We start from the raw sequence: 17,852 nt of genomic DNA, 5'->3' as shown, positions 1-17,852 counted from the left end.
CATCAGAGACAAAATAAATTAAAGTCTTATATACGACTAAATTAGATGTTAAACTAGCTTAAAACCGAAATTAGATGACATAACCAAGCCTAATTAACTTGATCATCATTTAGGTTCTAATTTCAGACTTAAATTTATTTTTTAAATATTTTATCTATTTTTAAATTTTTACATTTTCGAGGGGAAATATGTAAAACGCGTATAAAGAGAAAGTTAATTAATTAGATATGCATGTTTGCCCCCGAAGTGACCATGTTAGTACTACTACCCTTTATTTCTGTTTTTCAAATATGTATTAATGGGTGTTTGGATTAGCTTTCGAAAAATAATTTTATGATATGCAAAATAAATATAAGAGAAAAATTTTGTTTTGATTTGCGTAAAAACACTTTTTGCAAGTCATTGTAAAAGGTTTCCAAACTCCCCCTTAGTACCTCTCTGTGATTCATTAAAACATATGAAGCTACATCGTTTCTATTTTAACAATGACAATTAGCTATATGTATATATATTTATGTGGTCTCCCCTCTTCTTTTTGAGTCTCTCTAAAAAAATTGCATCTCTTATCACTAAAATCCTTGAACGAAATAAATTTGTGATGCTTGAAATCTTCGTAGTGAATCTTGCTGAATACATATAATCATGCGGGAACAACCTTATCATGTGGCAATCTGACTCTAAAAACATGTTCTTCGCCAGTACATTTATCAACCTTCACAACCCAACGACTCCTAAATTTTCGCAATCCACTTGCACAATATTTGCTACTCCCAATAACATTATTATCATTATTCCCTCCAAAATCTCCAAACCTCGTCACAAGCAGCCCTTTTCCTATCGGCAATAACTGAGTTCTTGTCCCACAATTTCCCCAGCAAGTCGTCCCCTTGCAGTACTTCATCGCATTGTACCCCACAACCACCGTCCCACTTCCCTTCTTCTTCTTCCCCATACACACGGCGTTGAAGATCTCTTGGTGGTTCTCAATCTCACAGTCGACGAGTACGAAGTCTGCGTTCTTACATGGCTCTGATGATGTTAGCAGATGCTGAGGTTCTCCGATGAGGAACTCCACTTGACCTGCGACGATGATGTTGCCCAGAGAAGCTTTGGTGGGATTTAGGTGGTCGGCCCTGCCCACGATGCAGATGACTCGGCCTTCAGTTTGGTGAGCCGCCGCCACCATGGCTAGTAGGATTGCAGAGTCTGGGACTGATGCAGAAGTCACCACCATTGTTTGTGCGTTGTTTCCTGCTGCAACAGCTGATATGAACTCTGTCACGTCTGGTTCCTTACTTCTTTCACCCTGATTCAACCAAAAAAGTTGAAAAACCCATTATGAATAGTTTGATCTCATCGTTTTATAACGCAAATGGGTGTGTATCAAACTAGTTATAAGTGAGCACGCAGCTTAAGGAAGAAGTTGTGCAGAGAAATAATGCGACACTTTGTAACTTATATATACATATATATATATATTGATATATTGATGAATAATTCCACCATGATGCCGTGATGAGTTAGGAGGTGATGAGGGAAAAGCTAGAAAAGAATGGGCCCCACAATCTCTTCGTCTCCACATTATTTCTTTCTTCGATAATCGCTAAAGACATCAATATAATATATCCGTCTGCATGGTGTCGCTTTTTTATGTTTATGGCTTGTGATGGATTGTTTGTTTAAAGATTGATGCTTTCATGTATGGCGGCGTAAGCTAGAGGAGAGGATACGTTAAAATTGTGAGTCGAGTGAAGCCCAGAGGAAGAAGAAGAAGAAAGGGCTGACAGTGGAAGAGATAGTCTCAGTCTTCCTTAATTCAAACTTACACTTAAATCCCACGATTGTCTGGCAAAATCTAAACCATATCAGAAACAAATAACTGGTATGGGGACCTGACAAAGACTGTTTAGTGGTGTGCCTAGATTATTAGAGGAGATTGAAATTAAAGACTCACCATTTTGAAAGCAGAAAGATAGGCCTTGGTGGCATTTTCTGCAGACCAGGAAGCCATACAGTCTCTTCTGTGACTGACTGAGATTCCTCTGCCTTCAACCTTTGGAAGTTGATATCGATGAGAACGCTTTTCTGCTTATATATATGTATATTGTGTGTGTGGGTGTATAATTACTTTTGGCCACATGGTAGGTCCTGTGTCTTCTAACTACCTCTGCACCTAGAAAACTAAATCTCGTTGCTTTGTCATGTATATATATGTGCAATTAAATATTAATTACTACCTCCGATCTTTAATATAAGATGTTGTTTGATTTTTATTTTGATCCTAAATATAAGACTCCAATTCACTTTGTTTCTCATATTTATGCATTTTTTCACAAGGTAGTCATTCTAACAATGGTAGTTCTAGCCAGTACACTTGATTAGCAAAGATATTTTAGGAAAGACAACACATTTATTACAAATAACTAACTTAACTTTTTTCCTTAATCTCCTGAAATTAGTCAACTAGCTTTTATAATTAGATTCAGAGGTAGTATATATTTATAGATATCAAACATTGTCCCTCTTTATTAATGAATAATGCAATAATCATGATATTAATGGCCATTTAAATAGATTAGAAGGAATTAATTAATTTTTAAGTGTCTAAGTCTTGTGAATTTTTTTTAAAAAATCATACTAAAAAAGGTTCTTCTCATTTTAGGATCTAATACAGCTGGAATCTTAATTTTTTTATAGTAATGTTAATTATCATATTATCGTTATTTGAAGGAAAAAAACTTTAATAGTTCAATGCATAGATTTAGATTCCCTTGATTGTTCAAGTAAGCTAATAAAGGTGGGGCTCACCTATATATATGGGTCCATATGGGTTCACTCAAATGATTTAGATGATCAATTTAAACATAATTAAGTTATATTATTGGATTTTTCCCCCTCATGTATTTGTAGCTTATTAATTAGATGAATTTTAAGAATTGTTCAATATAATCTTGTGATATTCATGAATCATAAAATTTATGTGACATTCCTACTTATATGGCTTTAATTATTATTGTTTATTGACCTTGATTTTCTTGCAAATTAATTTCAGTTTGGACAATATTTATTAAGAATTGACGTCTCTCTAAGAAAATATCAAACATGTTAATTAGGCCACTAAGAAGCAAACCAATGTTGTTAGGCTTACAAACACATGCAATGCAGGTTCATTTGTAACATGAACAATGCTTTTATAAAAGGGAGTGTCTTTAACTATAATCCTATAACTCTGTAGACCACCAAACTCATTAGTTAATATTATTAATAAAAAAATTTTAATCTTTTAGTCTTTAAAATTTTGATTTACTTGTAACTTAGTTCGTAAATTTTAACTCAGTATAACTAAGCTTTAACTAGCTAATTCAAGATATTATCTTCTGCAGGTTTTAAGTGTTGTTTAAGCCCTGAAGGATGTATCCTAGTCCTAATCTTAAATTTTCCTTCCTGACTCAACTAAATATATTATGTAAGATTAAAAAAAACAGAGAGAAAATAATCATGCTTGAAACAGAAAAACCAGAAAGATCGATCTATCAACAACTTGTTAGAGGAATTTATATATAAAAACAAAGGGTACATAGCTAGACAGAGGTAGGCCAAGAGCTAGAACCCTAATTGAAAGTTAGCATATATATATATATATATATTTATATAACTGGGAAAAAAGAAGAAGAAAATGAGCTGGCTATACCGAACTCACAAGTCCTATTTGATTCCTTGTGCACACAGAAACCCTAACACAGATCTACTTCACATCCCAGCTTGCCTCACATCCCTATAACATCAGCCCCAACATGCCACCCTCCTTCACTAACTTCCCTGCCTCTCTGTCTCTCATTCTTCATTTCCATTACTTTATTCTCCATTTGCCCCATCCTCTTGCCAACACACAGACTTTTCATTAATATTTACCACAAGATATAAACTAAAGATCCCAGGTACTAATAATGCAGTCAACTTTATTAATAATCAAATTAAATTATATATAGGAGGCTCTCATTTTAATTCATTAGCAAGATAATTAGGATCAACGTACGTTTTGCTTATTAGAAGCATCACGTTGATCATTTTTTGTGAAAAGGGTACACACACAAATAAATACAACTGATATGATATAGATAAATATATATAAACAGGCATTGTACACACACACATATATATATATGCATGTAGTAGGAAGTAATATAATTGTATAATAACTATACATGATGAATATATAATAGACATTGATGTATAGTAATAATAGTAATAAAAAAAATTGTCTGTGTGTTGGTATTTATCTCCACGTACACCAAACACAAGCTAAAAGAAGTTTTGAATATAAATTTGTTGTTTCTGCTGCGAAGAAAATCCAAAAGAAGGATAGTGTCCATTGCTTGGGGTTGGATCCATCTGATGAGGAAAGAAAATGAATGAGAGAACGTGAATTCTGAAGAGGGAGCACAAGAGACACTGAATTATATATATATATATATATATATGTATGTATATATATGGCTTCTTTTGAAAGGACGGTATGTAGATTCTGCAGAATGAATGATTTTTGTATGGGTGTCTCTGAATACATAATTCGAATACGCTAGAATCTAGATATGGTACCCTGTACTGTACCACTATCTTGTTGTCTGTCTGTATGAAATTAATTGATTGTAGATACAGTGACACGTACGTATACGTACTCAGTATTTGTATCAGAATCAGATGGATCTCTCTCCGTGATGTTTTGTTTTGTTTTGTTTGACAAGAAACAAGACAATATATATATATATATATATGTATATATTCAATGAATGAACCATCGGCAACACACTAGTTAATTATTATATGCCATGTGATTCATTTACTTCTTCTGGTACAATACTAGCATACTACTGGTAACGTAACCTCCTCTTTCTTCTAACTGCTCACAAGTCACGAAGGTTGAAGAAATCGATTACAGAGCCAAAAAAAAAAAAAAAGCTAAAGTATTTATTTGGTCTTTTAACTTTATATAAGGTTTCAATTTAGTCCTTTAATTTTAAAAAGCATACGTTTGGTCCTCTAACCTTAAAATCATTAGGCTTCAATGATTATTTTTTGTAACAATTATGGATGTTTTGAAAATTAAATTTAATATGTTAATATTTGAGAATATTTTATTAACATTTAAGATTTTAATGTTATTATTTTTCAGAAAAATTTTAGAGTTAAAGGACCAAAAGTATACTTTTTAAAATTAAGAGACCAAATTAAAACTTTATACAAAGTTAAAGGACTAAATATATATTTTAGCTTAAAAATATATATATAGTTAAAATTAACTTATATGTTACAAGTTGTCTATACATACATACACACACATAGACGCGTATATATCATATATCGGACGATGCATAGGATAAAATACAGAGGAATATCTTCTTAAAAGTTTCAAAAAAGATACCAAAATAAAGCATGTTTCTCATAAATATTTTTACGTAAGTCAAAACAAAACTCTTCTAACATACTTACTTACCTCGTACATTATAAAATCACTTCCAAAAAGCTGCTAATCCACACACTCTTGAAGTTTCTGTTAGCTATAATTTTTCTAGCACTCAGCTTCTTCGTGTTTTTTATTCAGACTTGGACTCAAAATTTTTGCTCACTTGTGTGCTGAACCAAACTACTTCTTGAAGAAATATCTGTGCGAGGTTCTTGTGAAGATTAGTCAATGATAAATTGGGTTGCTGCTAAATTGTGAGGTTCACCTCCTAACTCTACCAGTATGAGACATTTCTGGGACTGCATTGAAATAGCACAACTTCTAGAAATTGATACAATCGGAGAACATTAAAAAGAAAATTAAAAGCTTTGAGAAGGAAGCAGAGGAATGGGACTTGAGAAGAGTACTAGTCAACATTATTCCCCATGAAAAGAAAATAGATGGGATTGATAAAGCAAGAACCAGAAAGGGCAGCCAGTATCTCAGACAAGTGGAAATTGAATTATGGAAGGAATATGGTAAAGTATTGACTCATCAGGAAAAATTACTCCAGCACTAGAAGTCAAGACGCCATTGGTTGAAATAGGATGATAGGAATAGAAAATTTTTCCACGCTACAACGGCTATCAGAAGAAGGAAAAACAGAAATGATGCCCTAAAAAATGGTGATGATATTTGGATTGAAGAACATGGCTGTGGATTTTTTTTGCCTAAAAGTGTCTGATTAGGAAATTTAGAATGCCATTTACTTAAATGGTATTCAAACATTCTTTTATCATTAGTTTTGACAAATCTATTTTGAGTCCTGATGTTTGTAATATGGTTAAGAATGTGTTTGAAAGGCTTAGGAGCATCTGGGACCTCAACAACACTTCTTTAGCCCTTATTCGAAAAATTTACAAACCTAAGAAGATGAAAGACTATAGACCCATATCCCTATGCAACATAAGCTACAAAATTATTACCAAAATGTTGGCCACAAGAGTTAAAAAGGATTGTAGACAGGATTATGGGATAACATCAAAATAGTTTCATTGCCGAAAGATAAAGTGACAATACTATAGTGGCTCAAGAAGTTACTCATTTCATGTGAAATGAGAAATCGAATTAAGAACGGAGTTCTTGCGATTAAAGTTGATCTAAAAAAGTCCCATGAGAGACTTAAAAGGAGATTTGTTCTAGAATATTGTTTGCAAGAAGCTGGAAGTGAAGGAAATTTGCTTGAAGTTATCCAAGCTTGCATTGATTCCTCAAGAATGATTTATAGAACAACGAACCTTCTGATGAGAAGTTCAAACCTGCAAGAGGAATAAGGTAAGGGGATTCAGTTTTTCCTTATGTATAATTTTACTTTTTGAACGGAGAAACTTAACTACTTAAATGAAAATAAGGTTAATATATCATGGTAATTGGAAGCCTTTAAAGCTTGATAAAGAACGTCACTCATTCCTCACTTATTTTTTAGGTGATGATCCCATGTTATTAAGGAAGCAGCAGGTAAGCAAGTTGAAGTGATGAATCGAGTTCTCAGTAGATTTTGTGGTGTTCTAGGACAAAAAGTGAGTACAGCAAGACTAAGATATATGTATTCATATTTATTTAGTTTTCCCAAGTGGCAAAGCAAGACTAAGATAATGTATTCATATTTATTTATTTTTCCTAAATGATTTGAGCCAACAAATGAGAGTTGGATCAACTGTTAACCTTGAAAAGTATCTAGGAGTTTCTCATTTGCATGTAAGGGCTTCTACTAGTCATTATACAAGCATATAGTTGTATGCTATTATTAAAATATTTTATAATAAAGTAAATTTTTTCCCTTATTTTTTTCACCATGGGTTTGAGGTGAAATTTTAATAATTTAAATTTATTCATATATTTTTTATATACATCAAATCTTAGTTGTTAAAATTTCAATCCATTTGATAGTAAAGTGAAAAAGGAGACAAAAAAAGAGGAGAATGGAGAAAGATACTTTCACGTAGATTTAATGATTTTTATTCAATTAATATAATACCAAAACCAAACACATCCTAAATCAGCAAATTGCATATAGCTCCTTGTAATTGTTTTTGGTATATTATATTCAGAACGTAGATATATGGAATTCCATATTTTTTTTCCTGCCAATGGAATTCTATTATTAATTTTTGGCTTCTTTGACTTCAATTTCCGCGACGAAGCGCAACATTTCGTTCTCTGGAGGGCAATAAAACGAAAAGGACAAATCATCACTTTCTCTCTAACCGCCTTACTGATCGTTTCCTCCTCGGTAGAAACTTGCCGCGTTAGCGTCATATCCTCGTTGTTACGTCTTCACTGTAAATCAAGCGACAAAGAAAGGGTTTTGCATTTCGCTTATTGCTATACAGAGAAGGAGGAAGAAAGATATGGGGAACTCCTTCTGCATATTCTGTGGATGCGTTCAGCAGTCAAACGTAGGAGTTGTGGAAAGATGGGGTCGTTTCTACAAGTTGGCTGAGCCTGGTTTCCACTTCTTCAATCCATTCGCCGGTGAATGCCTCGCCGGCCTTCTTTCCACCAGGGTCTCATCGCTTGACGTCCGCATCGAGACCAAAACCAAGGTTCTCTCTTCAGTTGTTCATATTATGATTCCTTTTGCGCAATTCAGTTCTTGATTTCAATTCAGTAATAATAATTCACAATTCCCTTCTTATCATTTTCAATTTTTCTGTATTGTAATTGTAAGTTGATTGCATTAATTTATTTTGGTTGAAGCGAACCATTGTGAGCGGGTGCTATCCATGCGGAAATTCAAGAAAGAAGACTTATTTATTATTTTTCATGTTTGCTTGATTCGTTGATTGATGAGTCCTATTTTGTGGTAGTAAAGGTGTCATAGCAAAATAGTTTCATTTTGAATGGCTCATATGGATCATTCATACTTTTAAGGGGGTGTAGCCCTGTTCTTCGTACTTCAAATTCGTGGTTTTATTGTGTTAGCGTTGTTAAAGTTCTAGGTTAGAGGTGAGTATTAAAGTAATCCATGCTGGTGCTGATCAGCTAAGAAGAAATATTCCTGGGAGGACTCAGTTATGATCTCTTCAATTTCTTTTTGGGTCCATCAGGGTCTGAATACATCTGGCTCATTTATCTGGAAAGAGAAAATGCTTCTACGTATCTTATGCTTAAGTGGGCATTGATTTAATTCTTTCTAATTTTGTTAGAAATTGCAATTGTGTAGTACAAAATTTGTGTCATTTTCACTCCTAATATGGAAGTGCTTGTTCATGCTGCAGGATAACGTCTTTGTTCAGTTGCTTTGCTCAATTCAGTACCGAGTTGTTAAAGAAAATGCTGATGATGCATTCTATGAGTTGCAAAACCCCAAAGAACAGATCCAGGCTTACGTTTTTGATGGTATACTTTATTGTACCCAGGAAGTGTTAAGACTTCCTTTTGCTCAATTATGGCTATTCACTTTTCTTGGAATTGGATTTTCCTTTCCTAAATTCTGACTATCTATTATGTGGGTTGCCATTTAAGTGGTTCGTGCTCTTGTTCCAAGAATGAATTTGGATGAACTCTTTGAACAAAAAGGTGATGTTGCCAAAGCAGTGTTGGAGGAACTTGAAAAGGTACAGCTTTTATTAAATAATTCTTCCTTTTTGTGATGTAAAAGTCTTGGAGATGGTCTTGGCATAAGAGTCCCTCATATTTGGGTTCATTCTCTGTTTCTTGGTATTAATATGTGAGAAAATTATAATATTATGTCATCTTGCTATGGGCAGGAAAACCATGTAGCCTATGCATGGTGATACTATTGTGAATTCAGTCAATTCCTTATACTTGATTTTGTTGGTAACTTTGCCGCATTGTAAAACCTCAAATTCATGTATCAGGTGATGGGAGAATACGGATATAACATAGAACACATATTGATGGTTGATATTATACCTGATAACGCTGTACGCTTCGCAATGAATGAGATCAATGCAGGTAACTATAATTTGTGTTTGCTATGGCTTCATTTTGCGTATTGTCACATTCTCTCTGGAACATACTCATATCAAGTAATAGCATAGTAGTTTTATCCATATGGATACCATATAGTTTATATTTTTATCCTTTTCATCACCCCTTTTTCTGAAATTCTGTGGGCATCCATTTCCAACATTTGAACTTTTTGGAAAGATGAAGTAGACCAACAAGAGGCAATCTGTTTTGAAAAATTCCGTTGATCCTTGTGGCGATACACTGAATCAATAGTAAGTAATAATCTAGTGATGAAAGATTTTATGAACCCATTATGTTAATACTTTCTGATTCCCATTGCTTTTCCACGTTTTTTGTCATATATCTGGTCAGGGGCTTCTTGATTATAGTTATGCAGAATTTTATGGGGATTTTGGTGAAGGTTTGGTGCTTTGTTATTTTTGACATGCAGATCAGTCATACATTAGTTATTATTTCCACCTGGTTCTTAAAGTTTTAACTGATAATCGATTGAGTACTAAATGCTTCTTTCCTTGACTTGTCTGTTAAACAATCAGTTGGTTTAACAACTGTTGAGATTATCTGATGAGCCACTTAACAAATTGGTGGTACGGACCTGTCATTTTTAAGATTTTGCATATCATCTAACTTAGTGTCAGCGGTTACTGATACTCTTCATGTCATCCCTTCTGATCTGCGTGCACTTAAACCTACTTATTGAGGATTGATTTTGGTTTACAGCTCAAAGATTGCAGCTTGCTAGTGTGTACAAAGGAGAAGCCGAAAAGGTTCTTCTCGTTAAAAAAGCAGAAGCTGAAGCTGAAGCTAAGTTTTTGGGTGGAGTTGGCGTGGCCAGGCAGAGGCAAGCGATTACAGATGGTTTGAGAGAAAACATCTTGAACTTCTCTCACAAGGTGGAAGGCACATCTGCTAAGGAGGTTATGGATCTCATCATGATTACTCAGTACTTTGACACAATTAAAGACCTTGGAAACTCTTCAAAGAATACCACAGTTTTTATACCTCATGGACCTGGTCATGTGAGGGATATCGGTGAGCAGATACGCAATGGACTGATGGAAGCTGCCAGTGCCCAAGTCAATGCTGAATGATTTGGTCGTGTCAAAATTACTTTTCATTCAAGAGTACCCTTTTCGTTTATGGAATGATATTTTTACTGTGTTGGATTTACTTGACGAGTTTTGAATAATAGGACGTCTTAGGATGGTATGCAGTGCCACTATACGGTTACTCCGTCTTCCAAATGAAACAAGTCAAAAGATGATATCAGAATTTGTTTTTACATGTGATGCAGTATGTGTATATATGTATTATATACGAATAAACCAAAGCTTTTTGTTCTTTCCATTGTATGAATGCATTGACTTGTACATCAAGTTTGTAATTGGAACCAGATCCAGGTTCTATTAGGTAATTCGAGGCACTGCTTGAACATGATTTAAATGTCTTTGTACAAGTTATTCCAATCAACATGTTCATACTCTATTTATGCTTTGATTTTCAAGGAGTACAGGATGTATATGGGACTTGCAAACAGCTAAATGTTCTGAAAGTCTTTTGGTAATTCCCCAAAGAAGCAATCGCCGAATCTGTTTTAGTTTTTAAAATTTGATCTCATTTTGATTTGGTCACTGAAATTTGAAACCGATGATTTTAGTCCTTGAGACATTTTAGGAACAAAAAATCTTTATATTGATCAAAATAAAGTCAAATTTCAGGGACCAAAATCCAAATGAAATCAAATTTGGAAAGAAAAAAAAACCCACCGATTTCAAATTTCAGGAATTAAAATCAAAATGAGACAAAATTTTAAGAGCTAAAGATTGTATTAATATTTTTTGGGAAAACAAAAATCTTCTCCAAGTAAGAGAACATTGGGTTATGACATAATTAGCCAGAAAACATAGACTGCAGTGAAAACAAAACATTTCTACTGCTCTCGCTAAATGCAACATTGCACTTGAACGGGGGATTCATGAGGGATGTGCAGACAATTCTTAGAACATAAGAAGCAACCGACCCAACTTGCTCCTCTATTTGGCAGGACACATATTTAAGAGCCAGCTATTAATTGAAGTGTAAGCTACGGTATTCTGTTTAAAAGGTTGTGATCTAAGAATCAGGCACTTAAAAACTTGTTTCACTTTTATATTCATCTGCAAACTGCTACATCCCGTAGGAGTTCTGGCCAGGTGGTGCTCAGCATTATGATTTTCTTTCGCTTATATTCATAGGAATAATAACCAGATCTTTGATTTGATAAGTTGATTTGGTTGATTAAATTAAAATAATACCTTATATAATAATGTAGCAGGTCATCAAACAATACTGTTTTTTAAAATCTTATTCTGTGCTTCTGAAATATACAAAAGGGGTCTTGATTTGGATAAATGGACCTCTAATCTAAGCATTGAACAAGTAAAATTGGCCTGGAAAATAAGAAACGGGCTGCTCAAATGGCCCATATTGTGAGCTCTCCAGGGAAAGTTAACAAGGCCTATCATATTGAATGCCTATGAAACAACAAAACCAATCGTTTGGATTGCCAGCATACAGACACTTTTTGGCAAAAGAAAATGAAACAAAAAAAATGGTGATCAATAATTCTCATACTTGTACTCGAAAATAATCATAAAAATTAGGGGAAAAAAAGTGAAGGTACTAATAACAAAAGGACTATTTTTTTTTATATATATAAAAGAGGATAATAAATATTACATATAAATGACTTCATATTTAATGATTTATCCTTCCTTCAACTACACCAAACATAACTTAAGAGGAAGAAGGAGAGAAGAAAGAAGAATACTATAAAGCTAGTTAGGTGAGGATCATACCATATACAATAAACCACTATTGTTAGGTAAGGTAAGGTAAAATGGAGACTTCATGGGTGTAATAGTCTACTGTCTAGTCTCTTGAGTGTTGAGTTCTAACTAATACGACAAAAAATCATAATGAAAGTAATTAACAAAGGGTTTTTCCCAAATCTTTGAATTATCTTCCTGTTTTCTTAATCAAAATGTAAATTATCCTTGAGCTTAATCTTGAGGCTTCTTCTCAGGTCTATTTGAATTGTTTTTAAATAAAAAGGAAAATTAAGCCAGGGAAAGTTGAACATTATTATGGGATGAGATATTATTAAGAAGTGGATCCATTGCTTTGGAGAAAGAAAGGAAAAGGGAATAAAATTTAAATAAAGCATTCAAGTAAGAATGATGATGATGATAGGGTGAGGGTGGTCACTTTCCCAAAGTGTATAGTAATCCAAAGGAGTACTCAAAATCTTGCTGATTGGTGACATTATATGAGTCACTATACTTAATTTGTTACCCCAACCCCCCTTTTCTTTTTCTACCAAACTACATGTCATATTCTCCTAACTCTTTCTCTTTTGTCTAATGTTAGGACCCATTATCTATTTTTTTATGAAGACCCACTTTCTTAATTTAATATAAATTGTGATGCAATATTTATTTTTAGTCATAGAGTGTAGTTATATGAGGAAAAATTTTAAAATAATTATTCATTTGAAATAATCAAGAGAAAAAGAAAAGAGATGAAAAGAAAAGAAAATCAATAAAACATTTAGTTCACTTCATTTTTTCCCCCTCAATATTCTCCAATCCAGACAAGCTTAGCTTTCATCTAAGAGTTAAAGTGAGGTGAAGAAGTGTATATAATTGAAAAGTGGGGCCAGTTATGAGCAGGAGAGCCAATTAACGGCAAGATTGGTGGGAGAAGAAGTAGAGAGACAGAATGAGAAAAGGGAAGAAATGTTAAATAGAGAGAGAGAGAGAGAGATGTTTGGTTGTTTGTTTTTGCTTTGGCCTAGTTTGTTTGTAGGGTCAAACACTATATAAGTGGAAACTGCAAAGTAGAACACCATGTGATAGATAACAGTACAATAATACATTGTTATTAATATGGCTTCTAATCAAAGCAACCATACACCAATTCCAATTATTTATTTATTTATTTTTTAAGCTTGAGAACCTATTGCTTAATTAATTAGCTCTTCATGTCTAGCTCATAACAAACAAAACATGCTTATCCAATTCTACTATTAGCTTTAGCTCTAGCCAGAAACCTTGCAAAGAAAATGGGACAAGAATCCATTATTACAATTAGAAAATCTCATTTATAGTAGGATCTTGTCATCGTTAGTGAGATTGAGTATTTGAATTTCAATTTAGTTAATAAATTAATTGAGAAGTTGGAATTGAGAAAGTAGATAAAAAAAAAAAGTGAGGCAATAAACATGGCAGGAGGATCTTTTATCAGACAAGAAAATAATATCTGAAAAGAGAGAGATGGGAAAGTGAAAGATTTTTTTATTGAAAGACACTTTATTATCAACTCAATTGAAATTCCTAATTCAATAAATTTTAAATAAGAATCCTTTAAAGGTTAAAGTCATATTTTGTCCATGTTATCTATAAGCTTAGAAAAAACAATGTTTAAATAGAAGGAAAAAAAAAAGTTAACAAAAGTTAGTTCAACTAGTAAGAATTTGATTTATAACTCATAAAATTATAGGTTAAAATTTCAATTTAATATGAAGATTTTATTAGTTGACAATCTGTAACAACTCTGTGCTTGTAAGTAACTGTTTAAATTTGAAAACATGTCTTAATCCTAATAATTATGGGATCCAATTCACATAATCTTTTTGCCTAAAAAAAAAGAAAAAGAAAAGCTGGTGGAGAGGACGAACTGAGGTAGTATTCTATATTCTCTTTTTTCTCTTTCAATGGCATAAATTGCAATATTATAAATAATTGATAATAGAAATGAGGTTTATATAAAAATTAATTTCTTAATAATAAAAAACTGAGGGTAGTTAAAGAGGAAGAGGCCCTAGTTAATTGATTTGACAAACAAAATTAAACAAACCATAGATTTTGAAATTGGCAACTCACTGACCACATTATGATACAATAGAAGAATTATTATTAGAATGTCATAATTGTAATCATCACACTTTAAGAATTTTCAAATCCAAATATCGAAGTTTCAAGCTTTTGTGGTTAGTTAGCTTATTGACATTAAAAAGACCAAATATGGGGTAATGGAATAATCAATCTGCTTGTACAATTACAACCAAAATATTCGCTTTAGCATTAAAGTTTGCATAGTTTGCTTTGCAAAATTAAATAATTATTTTACTTCAAATAAATCCTAAAGCATCTAGAGAGGAAAAGCATAAAAGTGACTCACAAAGATAGAATTTTTACACATTTTTTAAAGTCTATTGATGTAGATTTTAGGGATTGATACCAGTAGGTTGTGGTGAGAAAATTTTATGTGACATAAAGGTTAGGGCAGAGAAAGAACTTTTGTCTAATCATCATCATTAGCGTTCTATTTTCTATCAGTTGTTTAATTATCATTATTTTTATGATTAATTGTCTTGACCTTATCACCATAGTGTGCTTGGATTCTCCTCTTTCAATACCATCAAATTTATTCAAAATACCAAACCGGCAAACCCTAACTCAGTAACTCTTCATTATTTTCAACAAAGACAGCTTTCGTAATATCTGAATATTATCCAACTAATCTCCCTCACTCTTAAGAAATTCTACGTTATTTTCATCCCCATTTTCTCTTTTCAAAATTTTCAATAACATTTACTCCACTATCGTTATTTTTTAAAAAAGAAATACACTAATCTCCATTATTTAAATTTTCATAATCATATAATAGTTTAATATTTTGTGGTATTAAACTAGCCAATTGGAATTTGATAAACGGGGGAAATGCACGGAATAACAGCTATTGATGACTATGTTAATAAAAAAAATTAAAATTTTCATTTGAAAAATCATATTAAAAATAAAACGCTAAGTCTAAGTACGAAAAACCTTGGGTGTAACTCACACTAAATGATCTTCAATTCTAATTACAAAGAAATGAGAATTGTAGAAGCGGGAAACCAAAAAAAAGTAAAAAGTAATAGACAATAAAGATTAATCATGTGGGAACATTGAAGGCGGGAAGATTCTTGCAAAAAAGAAAGTATTGTCCTGTGCCAATCATCACAACCTCCTCTTCCATATAAGAAGGAGCCACTATGCAATGAAACTAAAATTATGCCATGCAATACAAGCAAAGAATAAAACCTTTACATCAAAATAACAATAATAACAATTAATTTTATAAAAATAAATAGAGGGTTTCTTTCCTTTTGGTTGGTAAGCAGTCAGAATAGCTTGGCCCTGCCGACATGATGGACTCTCACTACACCAAATTGAGTAGAAAGATAAACAGATATGAAATCAGCAATACAGCATTCTACTCTACCACTAATTACTTCAGGCCCACATCTTTTCCTTTTACCTCCTTGTTTGACTTTGAGACACTCTCTCTCATTATGTCTAGCCTTTGAGGTGGGTGGAGAAACTCCGATCCATGGTGAGAGATCATGGACATAGTTGGAGTCCAGATTCTTGCCAGTAAGTATAATACTGCAAACAATACTGTAAAGAAGACATTATTCTCTTCTTTTTTTTTTTGGGGGGGGGGTATATTTTATATTTGCTTTCTTTGCATCACTCTTTCTCTCCATGAACTAGCAAGTTTCTGTTCCAGGTAAAATATAATCACCTGAAATTGCACGCAAAAACAGATAAACAATGTTGCAGTATACCATTCATCCATATCATGTAGCTCCTCATGCCGACAGGCCTCCTTGCCTCCACCTTTTTCTCGGCCTCAATCTTGCTTCCACTTTCCCAGAGACTTTTCAGCAATCATGGCGAGCCTAGAGGTTAATTCTGCAAACTACCAAATATCAGATAAACACTACGCACATGGTCCCATGATTAACTAGTAAATTATCACAAAAAGATACTGTTTCAAAAGTTACCAAAGGTTGTGGGACAATTAGCTGAGCAGAAACAACAAACACAGAAAGAGAGAGTGGATAGATGTGAAGGAAAGCCATTCATACCTCACTTTTCTTTGACCATGACAGATTAAAGCAATGACTTAGACAACCACTCCCTCCATTGTGGGCCTAACCAAATTTGCAGAAACAAACACGCCCAGGGATATGCTTGCCAGGTTTTCTATTACAAGTGCGTCTTCTTTGGCCACCAAGATTCTTTCTTGTGTTCTTCCGAGGTTGACCCAGGTCATGTGTCATGACCAATTTTCAAATTTATGTTTGTTATCCACCCTATTAGTACAAGCATCTCCAACTCTGCAACCAAAAAAAAAAAAAGGTAACATTCAAAATTTGGGAGCCGATGCTACTTTTATGAAACTTCGCAGCTTCCTTCCACAGGAAAACAAACAGCATCTAGTGGCAAGAGTACACCATGATCTGTGAGATATTGTTCCATCATGAGTTAGAATCTTACATATTATGAGTTTCTTGATATTTACTCCTCTTCATATATATGGGTGTCTTTATGTGTGTTATTCAAAATTGAAATACCAAAATCATATGATCTTTAGTTAGGGCCAAGCATCATGAGGACCACTCTGCAACAATGTTTCTCTAATTAGAATGAAAGAAAGAAACTAGAAGGAAAGGAGTTGTGAGAATGTCATAAACTGTCGAAACACAGAAAGAGACTTTGTAAGAGGATATGCAGTCACATGCATTAACGGCCCTCTCAAGAAGAAAGAGACTAGGAGAGAGAGCAATCACATGCACGTACCATTTTGGAAGTTTGAGTGTGCTTGAAAGTGGATTTATGACAAGTTACTGATTCACTGGTTTGCATAGTATTTTTGTTTAATACATGTTGACTTGTGGCATTTTTCAACAACTTTATGACAAGGAGACACAACTGATGAATTGAATGTGAAATTCTTCATCCAATCATAAGTATCCAAGAATTTACCCAGTTCTTGTTATTAAAGAGAAATTGGAATAGTTACTAGTATAAGCTCTTCTTGACAACTGACAAGCACAAACTCTTTACTTTGCCAAAGAATCTGTGCATCTTGAACTTCTAAATCAAGCAGTCCGCTCAAAGCAGTAAGGCCTTCGTCTTTGGTTCTTTGGTCAAACTCAGCAAGTGTATGGTGTTACGACCATGGTAGTCAAACAGTGAGAAAGTTTGATTTACACAATTTAACATCACAGGCAAAGCCTTGAAAATATATTATTGTGTTATGGCATATGAAGTCATAACCATGTCAACTGAGATATCAACAAAATGCCATTCACTATTTTAACATCCTTCTTATCTGAAAGGATCATGTTAAATCCCAAGCCCCTTGAAAAAATAAATAAATAAAAGGTATGTTATCTTTACAACTTAGTTATTGCGTCTTTATAAATAAAATAAATTTTGCTCCAACAATCATGTTTTAACATCTGGATGTTTTGCTTTCATACATGATACCAAGTTTCCAACAGCACTCTCAACGGCTAAAAACACAGGAACGACAG

General features: G+C 33.3%; 2 protein-coding genes across 2 annotated transcripts; one reads left to right on the top strand and one right to left on the bottom strand.

Annotated features, from left to right (window-relative positions):
* Positions 1-640: 640 nt before the first annotated feature.
* LOC114715755 (uncharacterized) lies at positions 641-2,011 on the bottom strand. The gene is made up of 2 exons (XM_028900636.1): positions 1,955-2,011; positions 641-1,306 (listed from the first exon to the last, which is right to left on the bottom strand). The coding sequence occupies exons 1-2, from the start codon at positions 2,009-2,011 to the stop codon at positions 641-643; spliced, it is 723 nt and encodes a 240-aa protein (XP_028756469.1).
* A 5,753-nt stretch (positions 2,012-7,764) lies between these two features.
* LOC114715754 (protein PPLZ12) lies at positions 7,765-10,927 on the top strand. Its single transcript, XM_028900635.1, has 5 exons — positions 7,765-8,049; positions 8,725-8,845; positions 8,972-9,063; positions 9,328-9,424; positions 10,163-10,927. Exons 1-5 carry the CDS (start codon positions 7,855-7,857, stop codon positions 10,531-10,533), a joined length of 876 nt encoding a protein of 291 aa, XP_028756468.1. The 5' UTR covers positions 7,765-7,854; the 3' UTR covers positions 10,534-10,927.
* Positions 10,928-17,852: the final 6,925 nt, after the last annotated feature.

The sequence above is a fragment of the Neltuma alba genome, unplaced genomic scaffold, assembly GCF_004799145.2.
Source record: "Neltuma alba isolate B1F8T4 unplaced genomic scaffold, ASM479914v2 tig00011610_pilon, whole genome shotgun sequence".
NCBI lineage: Eukaryota > Viridiplantae > Streptophyta > Magnoliopsida > Fabales > Fabaceae > Neltuma > Neltuma alba.
The sequence above is the reverse complement of the archived record's forward strand: the minus strand, read 5'-3'. Positions and strand labels throughout refer to the sequence as shown.